The sequence below is a fragment of the Ascidiella aspersa genome, chromosome 5 (genome assembly GCF_963924565.1).
Source record: "Ascidiella aspersa chromosome 5, kaAscAspe10.2, whole genome shotgun sequence".
In the NCBI taxonomy this organism is placed as follows: Eukaryota; Metazoa; Chordata; class Ascidiacea; order Phlebobranchia; family Ascidiidae; genus Ascidiella; species Ascidiella aspersa.
The window spans coordinates 26958699-26978267 of NC_139451.1; the positions used below are offsets into that span (position 1 = coordinate 26958699).

Consider the following 19569-nt stretch of genomic DNA (forward strand, 5'->3'; position numbering starts at 1 on the left):
TTTAAATCCAATAATTCAGCAACCTATTACGGCCACTATAAAAGGCTATTATGACACTCACAGTATTTTAAAGCCCGCTCATTGCATTCTAAATATATTTGGGACTTTATTTTACGCTACAGCTAGCCAAAGGTAATTCCTAGGTAACAATCTCTACTTGCAGGACAGCGAGGGTAAAAGTAAATTTCTACCTGGGCTGTTGTTGTGTTGCCAGATGGAGTGGATGTAGATGAATTGGGTTGCGGAGGTTGTCCTAGAATGACTTCGCTCTAAAAAATATTAACACAAGTGAACCTAACTATATTGCTTTGCTGCAACAGCGCATGAACGAAAAAACATTACATAATTAGTATCTTATTAATAATTTTTTGCACAATGCTAATAAGGGATGTCCGATAATATCAGATCAGTGACAAACTGACGATACCCGATGCTAAGTGGTAGAATCGGACGAATTGGTACACGTCCGAATCATTGATCTGATAGCAAATTAATATAGGAATTTCATCCATAAAACCAACAACTGGAGGTAGCTAAAGGTTAAAGCAAATTTTGGAATAATAGCCTGGAAAACAACTACCGGATCTTTCACTTTAATCTTTTTCACTTGTTAGAGCATAGTAGCGATGATAATTATTGGCAGCCCTTGTGTATCTGTATATATTATGTATCATGCGTATTGCAGAAAAACTAAAGTATCGGGCATCTCTAATGCTAAGTATGAATTTGCTGCAATTTATACCTTGTTGGATCTGATTTGCCGGTAGATTTCATTGTGGGTGCGAATCTTGAATTCCAGGTCGGACACTTGGGCCTGCAGCCATGTCCACCTCTTGGCGACCTGGAGCCTTTGCTTTAGCCAAGTTTGTTGGGCCTGCCTTAATCTGCAGGTAACAACGCTGGTTAGACTTTTGTATTTTTAAACATACATTAACATAAAAATAAATAGCAAAAATCTCAATATAAATTACAAATTTTTTTCATTTAGATGATACAGGTTTGTATCGAAAAATCAATATGATGTTTATCTACTCGACCTTTTTAGCTTTGCAATTCATTATCAAGCTACATTACAGATCTGTGCATAGCATACCCATTTTTTTTAATTGACCTTAATGGAAATTTACTTTGTTGTCATACTAATTTTATAGATAAAATATCATTAAATAGATATTACTTGTCTAATTTTTATATCACATTAAATATTGACAGACCAATCTTGCCAACACAAGAAAACTAAATTTAAAAAAAATAATTTGAAAAAAAAAAAAGAAAATATTAAAGATTATTGTATTTGGACCTTGATTGAGCAGTTTCACCGGTTTGCTGATCTTGTGGTGAAGAATGCTTGGCCTTTCGCTTGCAAGGAACAAAACCTTCACCAGATTTGTACACAAGCTCAGGGGAATCCTCATCTGAACTCTCGTCAGTGAGGTCAGGGTCACACAGTGATTGCACAAAACGCACTTCCTTCCTCAAAATTCCTGAAAAAATAAGTTTTGCATAATCATGTTTTAAGGCAGTGATTCCCAAACTGTGTGTCTCGAGAGATAGTTAAGTGTGTTGCCTGTCTGAAACTTTTTGTAAATTTTGAAAATAAGGTATTCATATTAGTATTGTTAATTAGGCAAACACGCAAGTATTTTAGCCTTAAATACACACTATTCATTGGAAATTAATAATTTTGAGACATTTACATAGAGTTTGTCGTATGTTCAAGGACGATTGTAAAATTATTCTACTGTTGTTCTGTTAAAAGTGTGCCGCTAAATAGTTAAGATTTTTGTACGGCGAGCTAAAAACGTTTGGAAACCACTGTTTTAAGGTAACCGTAGACAAATTAAGTAATGGTACAAATTGATTTTGTGTATAGTTGGGACTATTAAACAAACAAAAAAAACAAATCAGTTGCCTTTGAAAAGGCTAAATTCAATTAGCCTACCAGGGAACATCTAGACCTGAATTTTGAATAGTTTAGTCAAAGATTTTATTACCAGCAGTGTTAATATTTGTGGTTTATTTGTTAATCAATGTTTTACTAAATCAGCATTAAATATAGAGGTACTTATTTCTTTGAAACACTGTAGTACGTTGGCCAGAACTAAGTGTCCTGTATTTCTTCCATTTAAGTAAAACAATGTAATAAATCATGAAAAACTGGAGAAGTTTTGAGTATAGTTTAAAATATTTGATTCAAATGATAAATAAAGTCTTTAAATAAACATTGGTATGCTGAACAAAGCCAAGGCAACAAATCAACAACTACTTTTACATACCTAATTTTGTCTTTGCTTTTTTCTGCATTCCTTTCGATTGTTTTTCTTGATCTGCTAGTACATGGGACTCATTGTAGGTATTTCCATCCACCGAGATAAGTCCAGAGTTTAGGTCCTCAGACGTAAGTTTGCCACTATCCAATTCAGGTAGCTTTCCAGAGAAATCTTCCCTCCAAAAAGTTGACTTTGCTGACTTTTCAAGTTCAGTTTTGCTGTTAATTTCGTGTGGATGAAAATGCTGTGCCACCAATTTGAGGTGACCGGTAGCTTTGGTGGTCAGAGCAATATTTCGAATCTTGTTAAGACGCCTCGTAAGAGATGCTATTTGCTTATTTAACAGGCAGTGGCGACTTTTTACATCTAAAAACTGTAAAGTGTGCTGGGATCGTATTGCTTCGGCATTGGAAATCCTGCTTACTTCATATACCTTAGGAGGATTGTCTTCAAAATTTAAACTTTTGGCTGACGCATGCCTGTGTCCGTTTAAAAAGCTTGTTGCACTTTTAGGGTCCCCGTTTTCGGGCATGTTTTGGCTTGATGCCAAAGATGCGGCCAGCTCCAGTAGGGTGTTTGTTAGGTTCTGGGGAAGATTCTTTATGTGGGTGCTGGAAATAAGTCCATGTGCTATTCCGCTGGCGTTAGGTAGGTTAAGGTTTGAGGCAGACGGGGCTGTTGGCGGACTATTAGCTGGCCTTTCATCCATTTCTGGCTCAGAGTTAGGGTCGCTGTTTACAGACTGGTTATTATTCGAACTTCGCCCTGATGTTTTATTGATCCTTACAACAGAATCACAAATTTTGCTCAAAACAGTTCTAACCACCAAAGAAATGTTGTCTGAAACAGGTGGAACTTCTGAGCGTGACGGTAATATGGCAGTGGTATCATGGTTTATCAACGAAACAGCTTGTTCAGACACAGTGTTGGGTAAGTTTCCTGATGATGAAGTTAATCCGTTTGAGTTACACAAAGTTTTAGGTACCCCAAGGTTTAATTCCGCTTTGGAATCCTTCGATAAAGGTTCATCACAACTGCCATTAAGGCAAGTTTCAGAAGTTAAATCACAATGCTTAGTCGAATTGGTTTTGTCCTGAATATCAGTTAAAATTTCATTCGAATTCAAACAGGGTTTATGGCCAACAACAACACTTTCATCTGCCTTCTGTGCTGTAGCACTACAATTGTTGTTTGAAACAGAGCTGGTTTCTGAATCAAAGCTACTCGACGCATGTTGCACTTCAGGACTTCCGACGGATTCCTGGATTGGAACAGAGTCATTGTTTGTGAGATTGCTCTTAGTGGATGCGAGTTGTTCTGCTGGATTTATTGAACTTGTCTCCTCTTTAAGTGACCAACCATTGGTTTTGTTGTTTTTGTGAAGGCCATCTCCAGTACCATGCTCAGTGTCGTGGTCCCGAATCGTTTTTGCCTTTTCCAAAAGAGCTCGTTTCTTTATGTCTGTCAAAAAAATACAAAACTTAAATATTTAAGGCAATTTGTTTTCTTCCTGCCCAAAATCCTAAAATCCAAAGCTATTCCAAGCCCAAAATCCAAGCAATTTATTACAAACCCAAGCCGAAATCCAAGAAATTTATAAGAATCAATTTCACATTTTTAATAAACAATTTTTTTGTTATAATATTTTTTTGAGTTTTTTTTCTCCAGAAAACACACCTATGAATAAAAAAAATAAACACAATAAGACAAAAAAATCTTATTTCACCTTGCTGAAGAAGAGCAAGTGACGACATGTAGTCTCCTGAACCTCCGTTGCTTTGAACATTAAGGAGACAGTTTGACGCTACAATGTTCGGATCATCGACAGAGTTGACGTGGTTGGTGCGTTCCCGCATCGGATTGGTTTTACCCTCGGTTCCGGAAGAGGTTTTTGCACCCTCAGTGCTCTCCCCTTCTCGCACACCATTCATCTGGATTACAAAATAAATGGCATATAAGCGAAAAAATCGTGAGACGGCTGTCATGTAAATTTTGTATGTATATAGGAGTTTAATGATAACATTGGAAAGGCTAAGTAAATGACTTATAGACTCATTTTCTTACATCATGGCTTGGCACAACAAGTCTAAACTTACCCAAGGTATTAAAATAAATGACTAGAGGTTTACTTATAATATGGGGCAACATTTCACCTCTACATATTTAATGGTAACAGTAAATTTTGACCGATACTTTACTACAAAAGTATGATATGATCTTTTCTAAGAAACCAACAAATTTTGTATTTTATTGCAAAAAATATTTTTGTTCAACATCATGGTAAGTTAACATACAAAATTTTAAGAGTTTAATAAATATAGGTAGCAAACCCAAAATGTTATTCAGATTTCTGTTCAATAATTTAAATTTTGGCCATATTTCAGGTATATATATAAAAAAATCTGTAGTATCCTGTATCAGTTGAAAAAAAAAAAAGCATTTTTGATAATGAATTACTGGGATGTCAAATTAACAATATTGTAACACAACATATTAACTGTGCACGAGAAAAAGTGTTTTTTATGGTTTTCACTTAACTTATCACAAACAATAAAACCTGGAGGCCTAGCAATAGAGCAAACACTAGAATCTTGAAAAAATAATTAAATTTTAATTGGCACTCTTGAGCATTCAAAACAGCACTCCAGTTGGAAAATCGCGAGTATTGAAAAAACAAAACAAAAACACCTACTACTCAGGTGGACCTGCCTGTTCATATATGGTTTGGTTTTCGGCTAAATCGGCTCTTATTGAGTCTGGCGGCAAGCAGAGATGATACTTGATCTTGGCGCTGGCTTGATTGTGTTCTGTGCTGTGCAGGGCCGGGGCCATACTTTCGTCAGATTTCTTGTCCATTCGTCATCACTAAATAACAAAAAATCAGTTTTAAGTTTTTAAGGGAGTAAGAGTGAAACATAAAGAGATAACTCTGATTAAAATGTTTGAATAAATGGCACTGGTCTAGAATCCTATCACAGGTCCTCAACGCATATTGTTTGGGTTAGGGTGCCGTTAGCTAAGTTGGGGTAGGTCAAGCATTATTAGTAAATAATAAATATAATAACACTTGACCCACCCATACCTGAACGCTAAGCAGCACCCTAACCCAAATACTGTGCAGTAATTTAATAATTTATTTCAACGCTGTGGTAAGATTCCAGACCACTCCCAAATAATTTAGGTACTGCTTTAAAAAGGGCAAATGTGGACTGTGATGTATGAACCTTTTTTACTTGAATATTGAGTTGCGAAAATATATATGGTATATGCATACATATAAAAAACAATGTTATCCCAAATTAAAGTATGTATTAGCAAATCTTAAACATAAAATACTAAATACAAAAACAGGTACATTCACTCTTAAGTCTTATTTTATGACTTTTTACAACCTGCACGCTGCACCTACCTGATATTCAACAAGAAATCCTCATAGTATTCCGATATGTCAGCAAGTTGTTGACACTGGATATTTGCAATTGAACAAAGTTTCAAATTAAATTATTTTTGTCTTAATAAATATCTCTGCAATACGCTGCTGAAAGAAAGGGATAACTTTAAACAAAGCAAATACAATTGTGTATCATGTTAATCTGTTTGGTAAACTAGACATAGGAAGGTATTGGGAAGTGATTTAATAGAATAACACAAACTGATTAACTCAGGATATGAGAAGTTGTCATGTAATGCAAGAAAATGAGTAACACTTACCAAATGCATTTATTTTAAATCGAACCATAAATTTTTAGACCGATACCGATATCCGATTTTTTACAATTTTACCGATTTTTATACCGATTTTCTGATACCGATTTTTTATATACCTGGGAAATGTTCAAAACTTGAATTAAATGAACATAAAATCCGAATAACGTTTTAGTTTATATACCTTTATTATTATTAAACTATTATTTTGCATATTAACTTTGCGTGATGCTTACATCAAAATTTTTTAGTTCCAAAAATGGATAAGTATTTGTTGTACATGAAAAATTATATGATATTCTCATACTAAAATAAGTATCGGCCTACATATACCAATACCGATATATTGGTAGAAGCAAAATATCGGCCGATATTAACGGTAAACCGATATATCGGTCTATCTCTATAACATAACTTGACAACTGAGAAGATTTACCAGTATTGTCCATTATATAATGAAGAGAGGAAATATAAGTTTTACACACGTTAAGGCGTGTCTTTTTTTACACAAAAACGTTAATTAACTACAAAAAGTATCCAAGGCTTTCTTTAACAATCTGGGGAAGCACACAGTTTAAGAATCACTGCCTTAGGTAGATAAACTCACAAAACCAGGAGTTTAAAAGTTGTGAAAGTCCATACAGTGGAAGTGTTTTGATACCAGCTATATTTTTAGAAACATTGTCGATGGTTTTTAACAGTATGGCAGTGAATAGCCGAAGTATGCGGGTCGCATTTTACGATTCGATTAAAGCACACACACTCAGCTAGTGCGCGCGCGAATGCGTTACCAGCGAAGCGAGCCCGATATGAAAACTGTCACGTGTTTATTTTGACGTCATTTAACAACCCGAAACACGGGAAAGGAACATCGTCGTCTGTGGAAAACGCTGTTCGGCTTAATGTAGGCTACAGTCCAATTATATTGGACATCGTCGATTCGGTTTAAGGCCGATTTAGAACGTTGACACATGGACTGCATAGTAAACGTTAACAGATAGAGTTTTGTGGTTTAAAATAGTGAGGTTTATTGCCAACGCTAGAAACTCCGTCATTGTTTGAACTCTACACACTCAATGCGTCGCAGCAAAAACAAACGTTCAAGGGCGTCGACGCAAGGATTGAACGATCACTCAGTAAAAACAAACGTGCGTCAAGGGCAAGCACACACACTTGCTCGCGCGCGCACATACATTTACGTGCCTCCAAAGCGATAGGGCAATTACGTAAGCCACTATATACAAGCTGGTTTCACCGCACCAAAAGCTCGAATAGCAGCGTAAATAACCACCGCTTTTATTCCGTTAGAATAAAGCACAGCGTTGGCGACCATACAAAAGCAATATTATTCGTAGCCTACTATAATGAACAAGGAAAACGTAAACATGAAAATGGATTTGTAACCTGCGCAATATCTTTGGTATTAGCATTGGAAAGATTGACGATTAAAACCAACATACATCGGTGTTATATAAGCCTGCTGTTGACGGGATTACTGAATCAATATAAAAGAGAAAAATCACGGTAATTTTAAGCTTATCGACAGTAGTGCGGTCAGCTTAAGTCTTTCATACCAGAAACGAAAAAGCGCAACATCAAACAAGCAGCTTTTCTGCAATAAGAACTCGAGAAATTTTTTACAGATCAGTAATACGATCAAACATCGTCGCAAGTAAGACAGCCTTGGTATAAAGACAGTATAAATTAGCAAGGAAACTTTGCCTTACGCGGAACATTTATTGAAACGTCACACCGTTAACCTAATCACCTGCAAGGCTGGACGGATATCGGATATGCCTTGTCAAACTACCAGGAAACTTACAGGAACATTCTGAGGCCGATATAGGGCATATTGAGTTAGGGTTAAAATAACAAATCTGCAAACCTAACAAACATAGTTTCTTATGCTAAACTCAATCGCGTACATTTCGCGGTTTTAGATTTAACGCTTGGTTGCGAAAAAGGAACGGGTAAAGTTGTATTTAGGGTGTCTAAACCTGGATAAAATAGGAGCAAGCTGTGCGATAGATCAGACGCAAAACAGAGCGATAAAAATGTGTTGAACTTACGCTAGTTCGTGCGATTTTGCGATTTGAACAACCACTTTAGATCAAACTCTTAATTGTTCATTTTAAAGCGTAGTACGTTGGAAATGAGCCTGGCAGCACATTCAACTACTGTTCCAAATCGGCCTCTAAGGACGTCCTTGAAACGCGCTGAATACGTTTCGGCACGAACGCTAGCAAGAGTGGCGCAATCGGCCTATATCCACGTGGTGCAAAACAAAACAGGCAGATGCGGGATATCAATCGTTTACGGGCAGTCTGTAGCCAAACCTTCGTCCGCGCGGTTGCAAATCTTGAAATCAAGAATTAAGCTGTACTAGGTCCCTGCAACTTACACAAAAGACTCCGACGCGTAAACGTTATTACAAAATGCGGGAAATTTAAAGCAAAATTTGCATATTAGATGCTTGCGTCTGAAACCGGGTCAAACTTTGTTGCCTGCTCATCGTATTTAAAGTCATGTTTTATTCGTGTCCTGAGCATCTCTGTCTTAATGTACATAGTTTTTCCCGAGATAATCCGAATTCAAACGTACTTTTAAGCAGGAATCTTACCAGAATCAAGCTAAACTTGTTAATTGTCTAAAAACTATCTTTCCAGCAGGTAAACAAATACTAAATTTGATATAAACACAATCCAATATATATATTGGCAATGTATATGTCAAAGTTAAATAGTAACAATTTAAATACACCTAACGCGGGCTCCAAAAGCAACTAACATCGCTATCACTACACTAAGCGGTCACGACATATCTGGCCTTGTTCTTGTATAGACTAGATTAGAGATGTTAATCAATTAATCCATTATCAAAACAAACGGTGATTTTTCTGTAACAAAGACTGCTTATTACGACAAATTGTTATGTATGGATAGCGTATGTCTAACTTGCAATCAGACTAATTAAGTAAACTAAAAGCCTCGCATGTTCGTTTTTTGGTTGGCTGTAAACAAGCATCTGAGTTATACGAAAGATACATGTTTTATATAGCTTTTACAATATCGACAAGTATTATGTCGTTCGTGCAAAATAATAAACAAACAAATCAAAAACGGCGGACAAGTGGGCTGACTCAGCAATACCTTGTAGCAGCACACAGAAAATCCAAAAGCACATGCTCATTGTCTGAGAAGTCCTGTAGCATTAGCGCCCTCTCTTTTAGCGAGAGAAATCACGTGACGCGCTTGCTGTTAAGCCACGTCTAGCGAAAGCCAACACCCGACGCAAAGTACAACAAAATAGGAAATATCGCTGTTTAAATCAACTTTATTCGCTCACTTTTTGTCTATTAATCGTATATACAGTCCCAACTTTCATATTTAATCATAAAATCGGCTATATCTGCTACATTTTCATGCCAATAGCGTTGCAAAGGACTGCGCTTTTGTGCACCTAGGCCTGACAGGCAAATAATGGCGACTTGAAGCGCTCGCAGCGAGTTTGCTTCGTCCTCGTGATCTCATCGAATGGGCGCTTCTGATTGGTCAGCGCCGTTTTTTGTTTCGTTCACTCCCCAAGTGTTTGGTGTTTTAAAGCTGAATTATTGAAAGTTACAGCATTTCTTCAGCTATCTAACACTAAATTAAAGCAACATTTAATAGAAATTACTAAAAACATGAAATAAATATAGTTTTGATATTTCACAGTACATTTTTGTTTACTTTAATTAAACAAATCACAGGGAGTAAAATAGTTACCACAAAAATTGGAAACTGTAAAACTGATGAATGTATATATTAAATTAAGTTGATTAATACCTTTCATAAATCAAGCAGATAGTTAACCTCTTTTTACATAATTGTCCAAACCTAATTCATGTTTTGCACAAAATCTAGACTTGAGTTCTGATGTGATTACAATTAAACTAAAATATAGTGTTTAAAATAGTAAAAACATAAACAACCTTTAAAAAAACAGTCATACCTTCTGTTTGGCAAAAACACATAGCTTTTTGATTTAGGGTAAAACAGTTATTAATGATTTCATTCAATGTTTTATCTAATATTTTGAATGAAATTCTCAACTAAAGAGCTTAACATAGCAACTGTTATGATTCATAAAACATAGAACCTTGTAAATAAAACTATTGCATGCCATATGGCAATTTGTTGTAATGTATATTGCTAAAAATATAACTTTTAAGCTTGCGGCCATTAACTATCTTGTCTTATTATGCACAGAACAAGTACACATATACCTCATAACATAAACAGAAAACACCCTTAAACAAATTGTAAATCCTGGAAATACTACAGATTTATGAATTTGTTAAAATGTTTACCAGTTATAGTACATATTTTAGCAATTATACACTTCATATTTTTATTGTTTTGCTTAAAATGTTGTACTTTACTATTGAATATATTCACCCGGCTCTGTATTAAACTGACTTTTTATTCAGTAAACTTGTATACTTTTGGCTTTAAAGACACTAATCTAAACCTCAATATTAAAAAGGTTTCACCACTGTTTCTAAAAACATAAAAAAGGATCACATTTATGTCAAAATACTGATTTTTTTCACAATCACAAGGTAAAAATGTTCATAAAATACTGGAAAAATGAAACACATGTTACTACACCAAGTACAGTGGAATCTACAATGAATTAATATTATCTGTACACTAACCATCAGGTATTTATTTATATAACACCTTTTGAAGGTTGAGAAATGTATATACTTTTATGTTTTTTATCTCTTAGTTATGATCTAATAATAAGTAACAGTATTTTGCAATGTAGGAAGGTATTAATGCAATCATTCTAAGCACATACGGACAGTGACTTAATGTAACAGAAAAAGAGCAATAAAAATATTCGCAACTTGACATATTTAAAATCATTACAGAAAGTGACGATGCTAGATAACTACGAAAACTGCTGGTTGTGTTGCTTTGTTATGTAGTTTAATTCAATCAGGTATTAGCCGGTCATCAACAAAGAGTGTATGAATGATTCCATGTTTTCTGTTGCCACTTGAAAATGCTTTTACATAGCAGTCGTGACTGTCAACCTCAAAATGTGTTTCTGTTCCTTCATCAGTAAATTCCCCCTTTAAACATTGTGTTTCATGATAAACTGTTTTAATGAATTGGGAGACAAAATTTGTCATATGCGATTTGTTTAAATAGCTTTATATACATTCTGTATAAAGCCTACAAATAAATAAAAAATAAATAGTATAATTTAATACAAAATAAATAGCATATGTACAACAGTACGTTGTTATATATGGATTTAAGTTTTGACAAGCAAGTATGATAGTAAAGAAAACTAGAATGTTAGTAGTCAAATGGAACTTTGTGATAGTTGCATAGCTAAAAAATCTTTACATGTAAAACTAAGCCAGGAGATGCTTCATAAAATATTTAAGTTAAAGAGAACTGTAAAATAAACAACTTACAGCAGTTTCCATTTTGTCTCCATTGCACCAAATATCCATTGTATCTTTCTCTGGTTTATAAAGAGTTAACTGGGGTTACAAATAGTACAATATTTTAAAAATTGATTTAAGGCATGTAATTAGCTAAGGGATTTTGTACAAAATAAGTTGAAATACACTAACCCATTCTGCATTTTGTGATAGGTGTACTGTACAGTGTACACCCAACATTTTTTTAATTTAATTTGTGTGCATACCTGAATTTTAGTTATGCCCTTTTAAATTTCGAAAAAAAAAGGTTTAGTTGTGTTAGAACATAAAACCTTGATTGCACACATGGACACCCAAGATCTCGGCAAAAAGTATAAAATGTGGACTGGCATAAAACTAAATATATAAAATAGAGACAAATTTTACTACATTGCAACATTAATAATACATACACAGTGTGTACAGTATTTAAAAGCAGTTTAATTCAAAAATTATTCTTTAATAAATAATGTACAAAAACAAATTACCCAATATTTTCCAAATTTTTAGTTTACTAATTAGAGTATTAGGTTTCACATACCCAAAACAATTCTGGTATCCTTTCCACCCAAATTCAGGGTCCACGCTTTGCTTGTCTTGCTTTTATTTTCGGTAAATTTTTTTAGGCTTTTGCCTTGCACATCCAACGTATATTCGTAGGCAAAGCCAGTGCAGGCGTCAATGTTGACTGAAGCTAAAATTAAAACAAGTTTGGTTGTATAGAGCTGTTGCTTAGTTTTGCTGCATGTATACCCCTAAAAATACCTTTGACTTTTTGTTTTCCAATGAAAAAATCCTCCTTTCCAACTAGCTTAAACATCCAGTCTGTTCGGAATATTTCCTTTAAGTAAATAACAACCATATAAGAAAAGCAAAAGTAGCACTCTTGTTTTAAGAGTGCTTATTGAATATAGAGTGTTATTGTATTCCATTATTTTTTTCCAACATAAATACTTGCCAAATTAAAAACAAATAATATAACTTTTACTAATTTTATCAGAATTTTAAAATTTATATTGTTACATTTCCAAGGCATGAAAACTAGATAATAAAGGAAGATGTGCCATTGGTGTAGAGTAGAATCCAACCATTTTTTACATAAATGTTGCCAAAATTTAATTTTCAAGGTAGAAATAAATATAATAATAATACTTCAACCAAATCATCATCAACCCAAACTCTAACTCGGACCCCAACCCAAATAACAGAGCAATATACCTCCCCATGACAAATATGTGGTAGGATTTAAATCAGCCCTAAAGATTTCTGATAAAAGCCGAATCTTTTAAATCGCAAATCGGTTTTATATCTTGGTCTTACCTTTCCATCTACATGAATCACTCTTTTACCGGTCGTGGTTCCATGTTCAAATTCGACTTTGTGTACTCCATCCGCCAAAGCTATGTCCCAAACAGCTACGAGATCACTGAGGCCTTTTCTACCTTCCATTCGAATCGGTTTGTTTCAAAAAATCCTCTTTTTTACTTTCATACTTCCATTTTTGCGCAAATTGAATTGTTGTTGTTTATAACGTTTCCATTGGCGAATGAAAAGCGCCAAAGTGTTTGCTGAAATTTGCTCTGTACCGACATTAGCGGTTGACAGATAGGATTTTTTTGTAAAATCATTTTACTGCTATGGGGAATCTTGCCGTTTTAACGTAACACATTTGCTGTTTTTTATTGCTATTTTGCTTTCGATTCACACAAAATTATGCTCAGTGGTACGTTCTACCAAGTTTATATTTTATAAATCTGATTCAGGCGTATTCATTATTTTCCTCCGTAGCTCAACATAGAAAGAAACCCATTCAAATGACTCTGTTGACCCAACGACATATAAACAGTTTCTATGTCGTTGGTTGACCCCAGGGTATGTCCCAACACTTAAATAGATAACAAACTAAATTGCACTTTGAATTTAATACACAGTTCTGTGTACATAAGTTGATGCTGTAGCAGATCTGGTTTTGAACTTTTTGATTTTTTGTTTTATTATTATGAGTGGGTTGAACGAAAGTAACCTATTACAAAAATTCTGTTGACCCATTTAATAGGCCACTTGGGACGTCCAGTTATATAATATTCCTGTGCCCTGACAACCACAACCACAAGATATCCTTCGACACAACTTAAGATATTTACAAAGCATCAGGGTAGGGGTAAGACTTCAATGTTTTGTATCATATTGTTAACCTTACATGTCTGGTTAGATATACATTAAGTCATCATACCTTTTAGTTTTCTCACACTTAGGCTTAGAAGTGCTCAAATCGTGATCTTAATTGATAATATTTTACGCAAAAATAATTGTCTATCCCTCCTCTGTAACGTACTCTCTTGTGTAACGCTAAAGTTGCCTCTCATTAAGTTTCTATTTTTGTCTCGAACTCTTTTCGATTAAACCTGTTTGAACTTAGTATTTTACTTAAAGATAAGCCTTGTCGTTTAAAAATTAAACACGGATCATTGACCACTCTTGAAAAAATAATTGCTTGAACTACAACTTATTTCTGGCAACGATTAGGTAGGATAAATTTGCATCTGATTTACTAAAACGAACGCGTTCAAAGCAGAACAAAGATCACAGGGCAGGAAAAAAAACAAAATAAAAAAAATCTGCACAACTAAAACAAATTGCCGGAGATGCAGTCGAAAATCTCGCGCCTGTAGCTGTAGTCGGAACCAGTTTGAAGAAGAGGCTGATTGGACGCGAGCCATTTGGCGTACATACACACCATAACGCCGCATCCTAGGCGATCGTGCTGCAAAGTTCGCTCTTTCGTTTCAAGACCTTGGATGGCCAGGCCAAACACGTTTCGCACCGTCTTGGCCACAAAGGCCTTGGCCATCGTTAGCAGCACGTCACTGGCGTCTACTGTATGTTTTTTCGGATCTAGATAGAGCAGCGTCCGCTTTCGCACGTCTACGGCTAACAGAAGCCAGTGGCCACCGGTTGGATTCCACGGAATGAAGATGTACTGTCGTCCATCTAAGGTTTCCTCTTTCCAGAGTTCACCTACGTCTAGATTCTGTTGCATTCGTGCCGCGTCGGCGCTCGACGCGTACGCCACGTTCTTGTACTCCTGACAGAGCGACCACATGTAGCTGTCAATCACGTCGGCTATGAGCCAGCCCTCTTTGAAATCGTCGTCACAGCGCAGAACGAGCTGCCTTTCCTCAGAGTCCAGGTAGCGCTCGAGACATTTGAGCTGCACCAGCGACAAGTAGTGAGGGCCGTTTTTCAACAGCAGCTGTTCCAGGTTTTGCTGCGATACCGACTTGATACTGGGAGTGAAGTGAGGTTGAAGATGCATCTGAAGCTGCTCGCTGTTGGGAAGGGCGCTTAAGGCGGTGGAGCTAGCTTCGTCGCCGTAGCTAACAGCTGCAAATGAGGTGGCGTCCAGCGCTTGAGCGACCTGCTGATAAAGCGGATCAAGGACTGTAACCTCTTCAGTAACATCCATTCCCGCGTTTGCCCTCGCCATATCGAATAAACCAGCTTCAGTGCCGGAGCTCTGCTCGTAGGCGTAGACAGACTGGACTTCCTGAAGGATACTGGTCAGTTCGTCTCGTGCCTTGACCAGCTCCGATTCCGAGCGGAGGTCCATGGCGTTGTTCCGGATGCGAGCGATGATGCATCCGGCCTGGAGGCGCGGATCGGGACGCAGAGCCTTGGCGCTCATCACGATCTTCCGGCTGGCGATCTTCTCAACCACTCCGGGGTCAAGGGTCATGAGCACCTTCATGTTGAGCGGCGTTTCAACGTCGTCGAACTTCTTGTCGATAAAGGCCTTTTTGGAAGGAAATGGCAGTTTAGTTTATTAGCGCAAGGAAAGAGTATTTCGCCTTGCTAAAAACGTGAAACCGGAAATCGTCCGGAGTAAATAAAATAATAGGATAAACGAAACATAAGTAAATCTCGACAAACTATTGATGGCCTTACCTTGTAGTAGTGATGACGGATGACCTTGAGCGATGGGTGAAAGCGCTTATTCGAAACAGGCGGTGGTTTTACGTCCTTAAAGAGGACGTTATTGACATAATGGCGCAAGTGCACCTTTATTTCGGGAACTGAAAACACTCCTTCCTCAACTAGGCTGTGAATCTTGTCCACCAGTCGAAAATCGATCGGCTGCGTCATTTCGGCGGACTGCAAAATAAAGTGAAAATGGTAAAATTAAATAACAGTAATCTGGTATGCGGAAATTTCCGACAAACTAAAGCTGAACATAATAAGCACTTATCGTGCTCAGAAATGTTGGAATTTTTGACAAAATGTTTCATAGCACACATTTGCTTTACGAGACATTAGGTCAGTGGTTGTCAACAAATGTGCCGCGGCACTTTCAGGTGCCATTTCTAATGCCCAAGGGTGTCAAGAGATATTTAAGAATCTTATTTTTGCTCAACTCTTACAACTTGTTGTGTAAGACTAGAGTGAAATAAATCCAATTGTAACTTCCTACGTTATGTAGAGTTGATGTGTGTTGTTCCAGTACCGTTTATTGTGAAATTCTGATGAATTACCTACGGAAAAATCTTGTAGGTGTGCACAAACTATTTATTATTTCTGAGGGGTAAAAAACACTGCATAAGGGAGACGAAATATAAATTTTAGATAAAAACTTCGTAGGGGTCTGCAAACTAAAGTAGCCAGCTAAGACAGGAATAGACTGAAATGCTTACCTCTCCAACAACGTGGCCAGAATGGGCAGCACTTGAGGGAAATGTGACCCAACATCCATATTCCTTTTCTAGGTCAAGGGCATCGGTGGCAAGGAGGTGACGTAACTGTTTGCTACCCTCTGTCTGTTTAGGCTTGGTTACTTCATCGATCTGAAGTTATTATTAGGTATGTTATATTAAAGACAATGTTCTTTTTTCTTGCAACAGTAACATACAAAAACAAAATCACTAATACAATGCTCTTGGAAAACTAAAATTGGAAAAATGCCAAAAAAGAGAATTTTAAAATTTGTAGTAGTAAAACCTATTTGCCAAGTGTGTAATGAGAAATAATGAACGCACTTGATGTTTCAAAATCAATTTCAACCAAAAATATATAAAAAAAAAACATGATGGTGCAATATTTAGGTTTATCCTCTAATAAAAATATCCGATTATTTCAATTTATATGTGAATTAAGGTAAAATTATTTAACATTGAAAAGAGTTCTAAAGTGCAGTTATGTTAGCTGAAGGAGGCATAAGTTTTACTTAAAAACAATTAAACCATGACAGTTTCTGTAAATACAAAAACACGTACACCATATATAACACCACAGTTACATTACAAAAGTACAAGAAAAGTTTGTCAATACCTCAAATTGTGGGTATTTCAAGATTTCAAGAACGCTGATACAGGCTTTACAGTTTCTCTTTATTGTCCCTTCAATACGTAGATACTTCCTTTTGCCGCCTCTACCAAGTGTCTAAAAAACAATTATTTCAATAACATTTTATTTACTTTGCTAGCCAAGAAATTGTTAAAACAACTCTTGCAGTGGGGGTACTTTGTAAGAAAATACCATTACCTTATATTCAGAATTAAAAATAATGAAATTAAAAAAAATTGTTTTTTTTCTTTTCTTAAATGCCACAAAGCAAAAACTTACCCCATTTTTAAGCGATTTTCTCCTTTCCTTTCTGTCAAAGTCCCTATCTTTTCCATGGTGACATTCAAGTTTTGCACTCTGGCTGATGGTAAAAGGCACTCCTGAGTTGGGATCCCATCGTATTCGACTTTTATATGGGTCTGGAATTGTAATATTAGGTCAGTCACTGCCAACCCCTTTTTTTTTACAAACAATAAATTTTATAATTTCCTATTTAATTATTTTATCAAAAGAATGAAGAACTCGGGCTTTTAAAGTGGGTGTAAAATGCAGCTTCAAAAGGGCTAGATCACAGTTGTTGAACACATGTGTGTGTGTATCTTTTATTTGATAAAAAATATTTACCAAAAATTAGTATTTACTACTATTTCAAAACACTTTGAGCCAATATTAAGCATGATTTTAAAAAGTCATCTCTCAACTGATTTATTCCTGAAGGCATAATGAGAAAGTGTATTAAAAATGAACATTGCTGAATAATAAATGTGCAGTGCCAAAAATAGGAGTTAAAACAGAAATAAATTTGTGTTAATGAATTACATTAACATATTTCTAATTTTTCTGTGCATTTTAATTTGTGGCTTCAAATGCAAAATTAACTGTTTAGGTAGGGGGTTAGTTTTTATTCTACAAGATAAAACATTAAGCCTTTTTAACTATATTTTACAATTGGTATGTTATCTTCATCAATTATTTTAGAAATATATATAGAAACAAAGTTTAATTAAAGTTTAAAAACTTGGAAGCATACTATATTTGTGCCGAAAAAGCTTGATGAATTTTGTGGATGTGGATAATTCAAATTCGGCTATGGCTTTATCAGCATCTTCTTTACCGGTGTAATACTGCAACAAAAATAAACAGGAAAATGTTACCAAAATAATTTGCATGCAAACTGTGAATTAGTTACCGCAATCATCGAGTCATTTGCAAAAAATGATTCATTTTTTGAAATAAATAAGCAAAGTAATAATTATAATCAAAACATTAAGCACAAACCTCCACAATATTGCTTGCAATTGGCTCGTTAACCTCAGGTTCTACATCTTCTTCTGTTCCGCTATCGTAAACCTCAACAGTTAATGACATAATTTTCTACCAGTCTACTTTTTAATCCTTGACCGATTTTGCTAGGCAGTCACCGATAGGAAAACGCATCTTTTTACCTACGAGCCTGAATGTATACAAATCGTTTATCGAAATACGATTTCAAATAGACAATTATTACACTATATTGTCACATTTTGGTTTAATTTCTAATAAAAATACAATAAATTTGAATAAAAAGATTCAGCTTTTACGGTACTGCATGTGAAACAAACGAACCCTGTTGCTGCGGATGTCCAACGACAACCGCCATAGTGCGCATATAGTTGTCAGAAAAAAAAACTAATGGTCGATATTGAATGGACACAAATAAAATTCTTTATCGATTAAATTTACCGTTCGCCAAGTTGCGTAATAAATAAACAAACAGTATTTCTATGGATCAGAATATGCGTTTTCAATGCAAAAAAGAACTGTTGGAAAACAATTAAGCTTAACAATTAAATTCGAGCACAACCTATTTCGGGTCAAAACAAATAGCGTTCAAGGTGAAATGTATTTTTAACCCAGGCTACATTTATAATATTTTTATTACCATATAAAAATCTATTTTAACAAGGCTATGATGATTTATTTAAAGTGTTGCCGTATGTTTACTCACAACTTCTTATATTGAGTTGCCTATTTGCCTCAGGATGCATGATAATTGTTAAGAATTCGTTTGGTATTTTCAGGGTTTTACATTTTTTTTCACAAAGCAAACATTAAATGTATTTTTCTTAGGATTGATTGGTGTTGTTCCTACGCTTTCGTTCATATTGTCACCATTAGTTTCCGCTTATTTAACTGGTACTTTGTCAGTAGTCAATTTTAATTTTTTAAATGAACTTGTCAACCTTTTTTGGTGTCGGCTTAAATCCCTAAGTTGTTGCTATTTTCAAACCTCGAAAATATTTTCGGTATTAACGTCAGAAGCCTACGTCAAGCAGAAGATCGCAGCCTTGGGCATGTTATAACATTATTGATCGTGAGTCCGTGATATGCCGATTAAGAGTTTGACATAATTATCTAACATCTTTACTATTTGCGGCATATGACTTAGATCGCAGGGAACCTTGATGTTTCTCCATTAACCAGAGGCTAGATGGGTTGGGATTTTTTTCTACTAGCTACTTTCCAAAATGAATGTACGATTACCTACACACTCTTCATTTTTTTAGCCGAATATTTTGGTTAAATTTCAGTTATCTGAGCAACGCAATGCGGAATAAATAAATGTCACCTGCAGACAAAAATCTAGATTGGTTTGTATAGTTTTCAAGTGTTGACAACATGAAAAAAACATGCTCTCTGGAGGTTTTCAACAAGCCAGTCAGCGTCTGCTAAAAGCCGCGGCAGAATTGTTTCGAATAAGTGACATATTTTAAGAAGACGTTTTCCAAAACTTTGCGA

The 19569-nt window shown here is 35.5% G+C and overlaps 3 protein-coding genes across 3 annotated transcripts in view; all 3 read right to left on the reverse strand.

Annotated features, from left to right (window-relative positions):
- LOC146145698 (uncharacterized) overlaps nucleotides 1-5834 on the reverse strand; it is a 28134-nt gene extending 22300 nt beyond the window's left edge. Inside the window, exons 1-7 of the mRNA XM_083389670.1 lie at nucleotides 5680-5834; nucleotides 4980-5135; nucleotides 3997-4201; nucleotides 2277-3731; nucleotides 1301-1484; nucleotides 743-884; nucleotides 192-269 (exon numbers count right to left, since the gene is read on the reverse strand). Of these exons, the coding sequence (XP_083245796.1) occupies nucleotides 192-269; nucleotides 743-884; nucleotides 1301-1484; nucleotides 2277-3731; nucleotides 3997-4201; nucleotides 4980-5126 (2211 nt within the window). The 5' untranslated portion in view covers nucleotides 5127-5135; nucleotides 5680-5834. The remainder of the gene's footprint in view (nucleotides 1-191; nucleotides 270-742; nucleotides 885-1300; nucleotides 1485-2276; nucleotides 3732-3996; nucleotides 4202-4979; nucleotides 5136-5679) is intronic.
- A 4683-nt stretch (nucleotides 5835-10517) lies between these two features.
- LOC146145699 (fas apoptotic inhibitory molecule 1-like) lies at nucleotides 10518-12993 on the reverse strand. The gene is made up of 5 exons (XM_083389685.1): nucleotides 12775-12993; nucleotides 12220-12295; nucleotides 11996-12148; nucleotides 11446-11495; nucleotides 10518-11094 (listed from the first exon to the last, which is right to left on the reverse strand). The coding sequence occupies exons 1-5, from the start codon at nucleotides 12901-12903 to the stop codon at nucleotides 10954-10956; spliced, it is 549 nt and encodes a 182-aa protein (XP_083245811.1). The 5' UTR covers nucleotides 12904-12993; the 3' UTR covers nucleotides 10518-10953.
- A 1003-nt stretch (nucleotides 12994-13996) lies between these two features.
- Nucleotides 13997-18237, reverse strand: LOC146145700 (uncharacterized). Its single transcript, XM_083389673.1, has 7 exons — nucleotides 18070-18237; nucleotides 17822-17915; nucleotides 17071-17210; nucleotides 16777-16887; nucleotides 16143-16292; nucleotides 15400-15606; nucleotides 13997-15247 (listed from the first exon to the last, which is right to left on the reverse strand). Exons 1-7 carry the CDS (start codon nucleotides 18157-18159, stop codon nucleotides 14081-14083), a joined length of 1959 nt encoding a protein of 652 aa, XP_083245799.1. The 5' UTR covers nucleotides 18160-18237; the 3' UTR covers nucleotides 13997-14080.
- Between the last annotated feature and the right edge of the window lie 1332 nt (nucleotides 18238-19569).

Excerpts from the sequence above, each read along its gene's own strand:
- LOC146145699 (XM_083389685.1), bottom strand. The coding sequence starts at position 12,903 with ATGGAAGGTAGAAAAGGCCTCAGTGATCTCGTAGCTGTTTGGGACATA. Across the intron at positions 12,149-12,219 it reads TGGAAAACAAAAAGTCAAAG|CTTCAGTCAACATTGACGCC; the intron begins GTATTTTTAGGG and ends TTTTAATTTTAG. Across the intron at positions 11,496-11,995 it reads GGATACCAGAATTGTTTTGG|AGAAAGATACAATGGATATT; the intron begins GTATGTGAAACC and ends TTTATAAACCAG.
- LOC146145700 (XM_083389673.1), bottom strand. The coding sequence starts at position 18,159 with ATGTCATTAACTGTTGAGGTTTACGATAGCGGAACAGAAGAAGATGTA. Across the intron at positions 17,211-17,821 it reads GCTTTTTCGGCACAAATATA|ACCCATATAAAAGTCGAATA; the intron begins GTATGCTTCCAA and ends TTACAATTCCAG. Across the intron at positions 16,888-17,070 it reads GAAAATCGCTTAAAAATGGG|ACACTTGGTAGAGGCGGCAA; the intron begins GTAAGTTTTTGC and ends ATTGTTTTTTAG.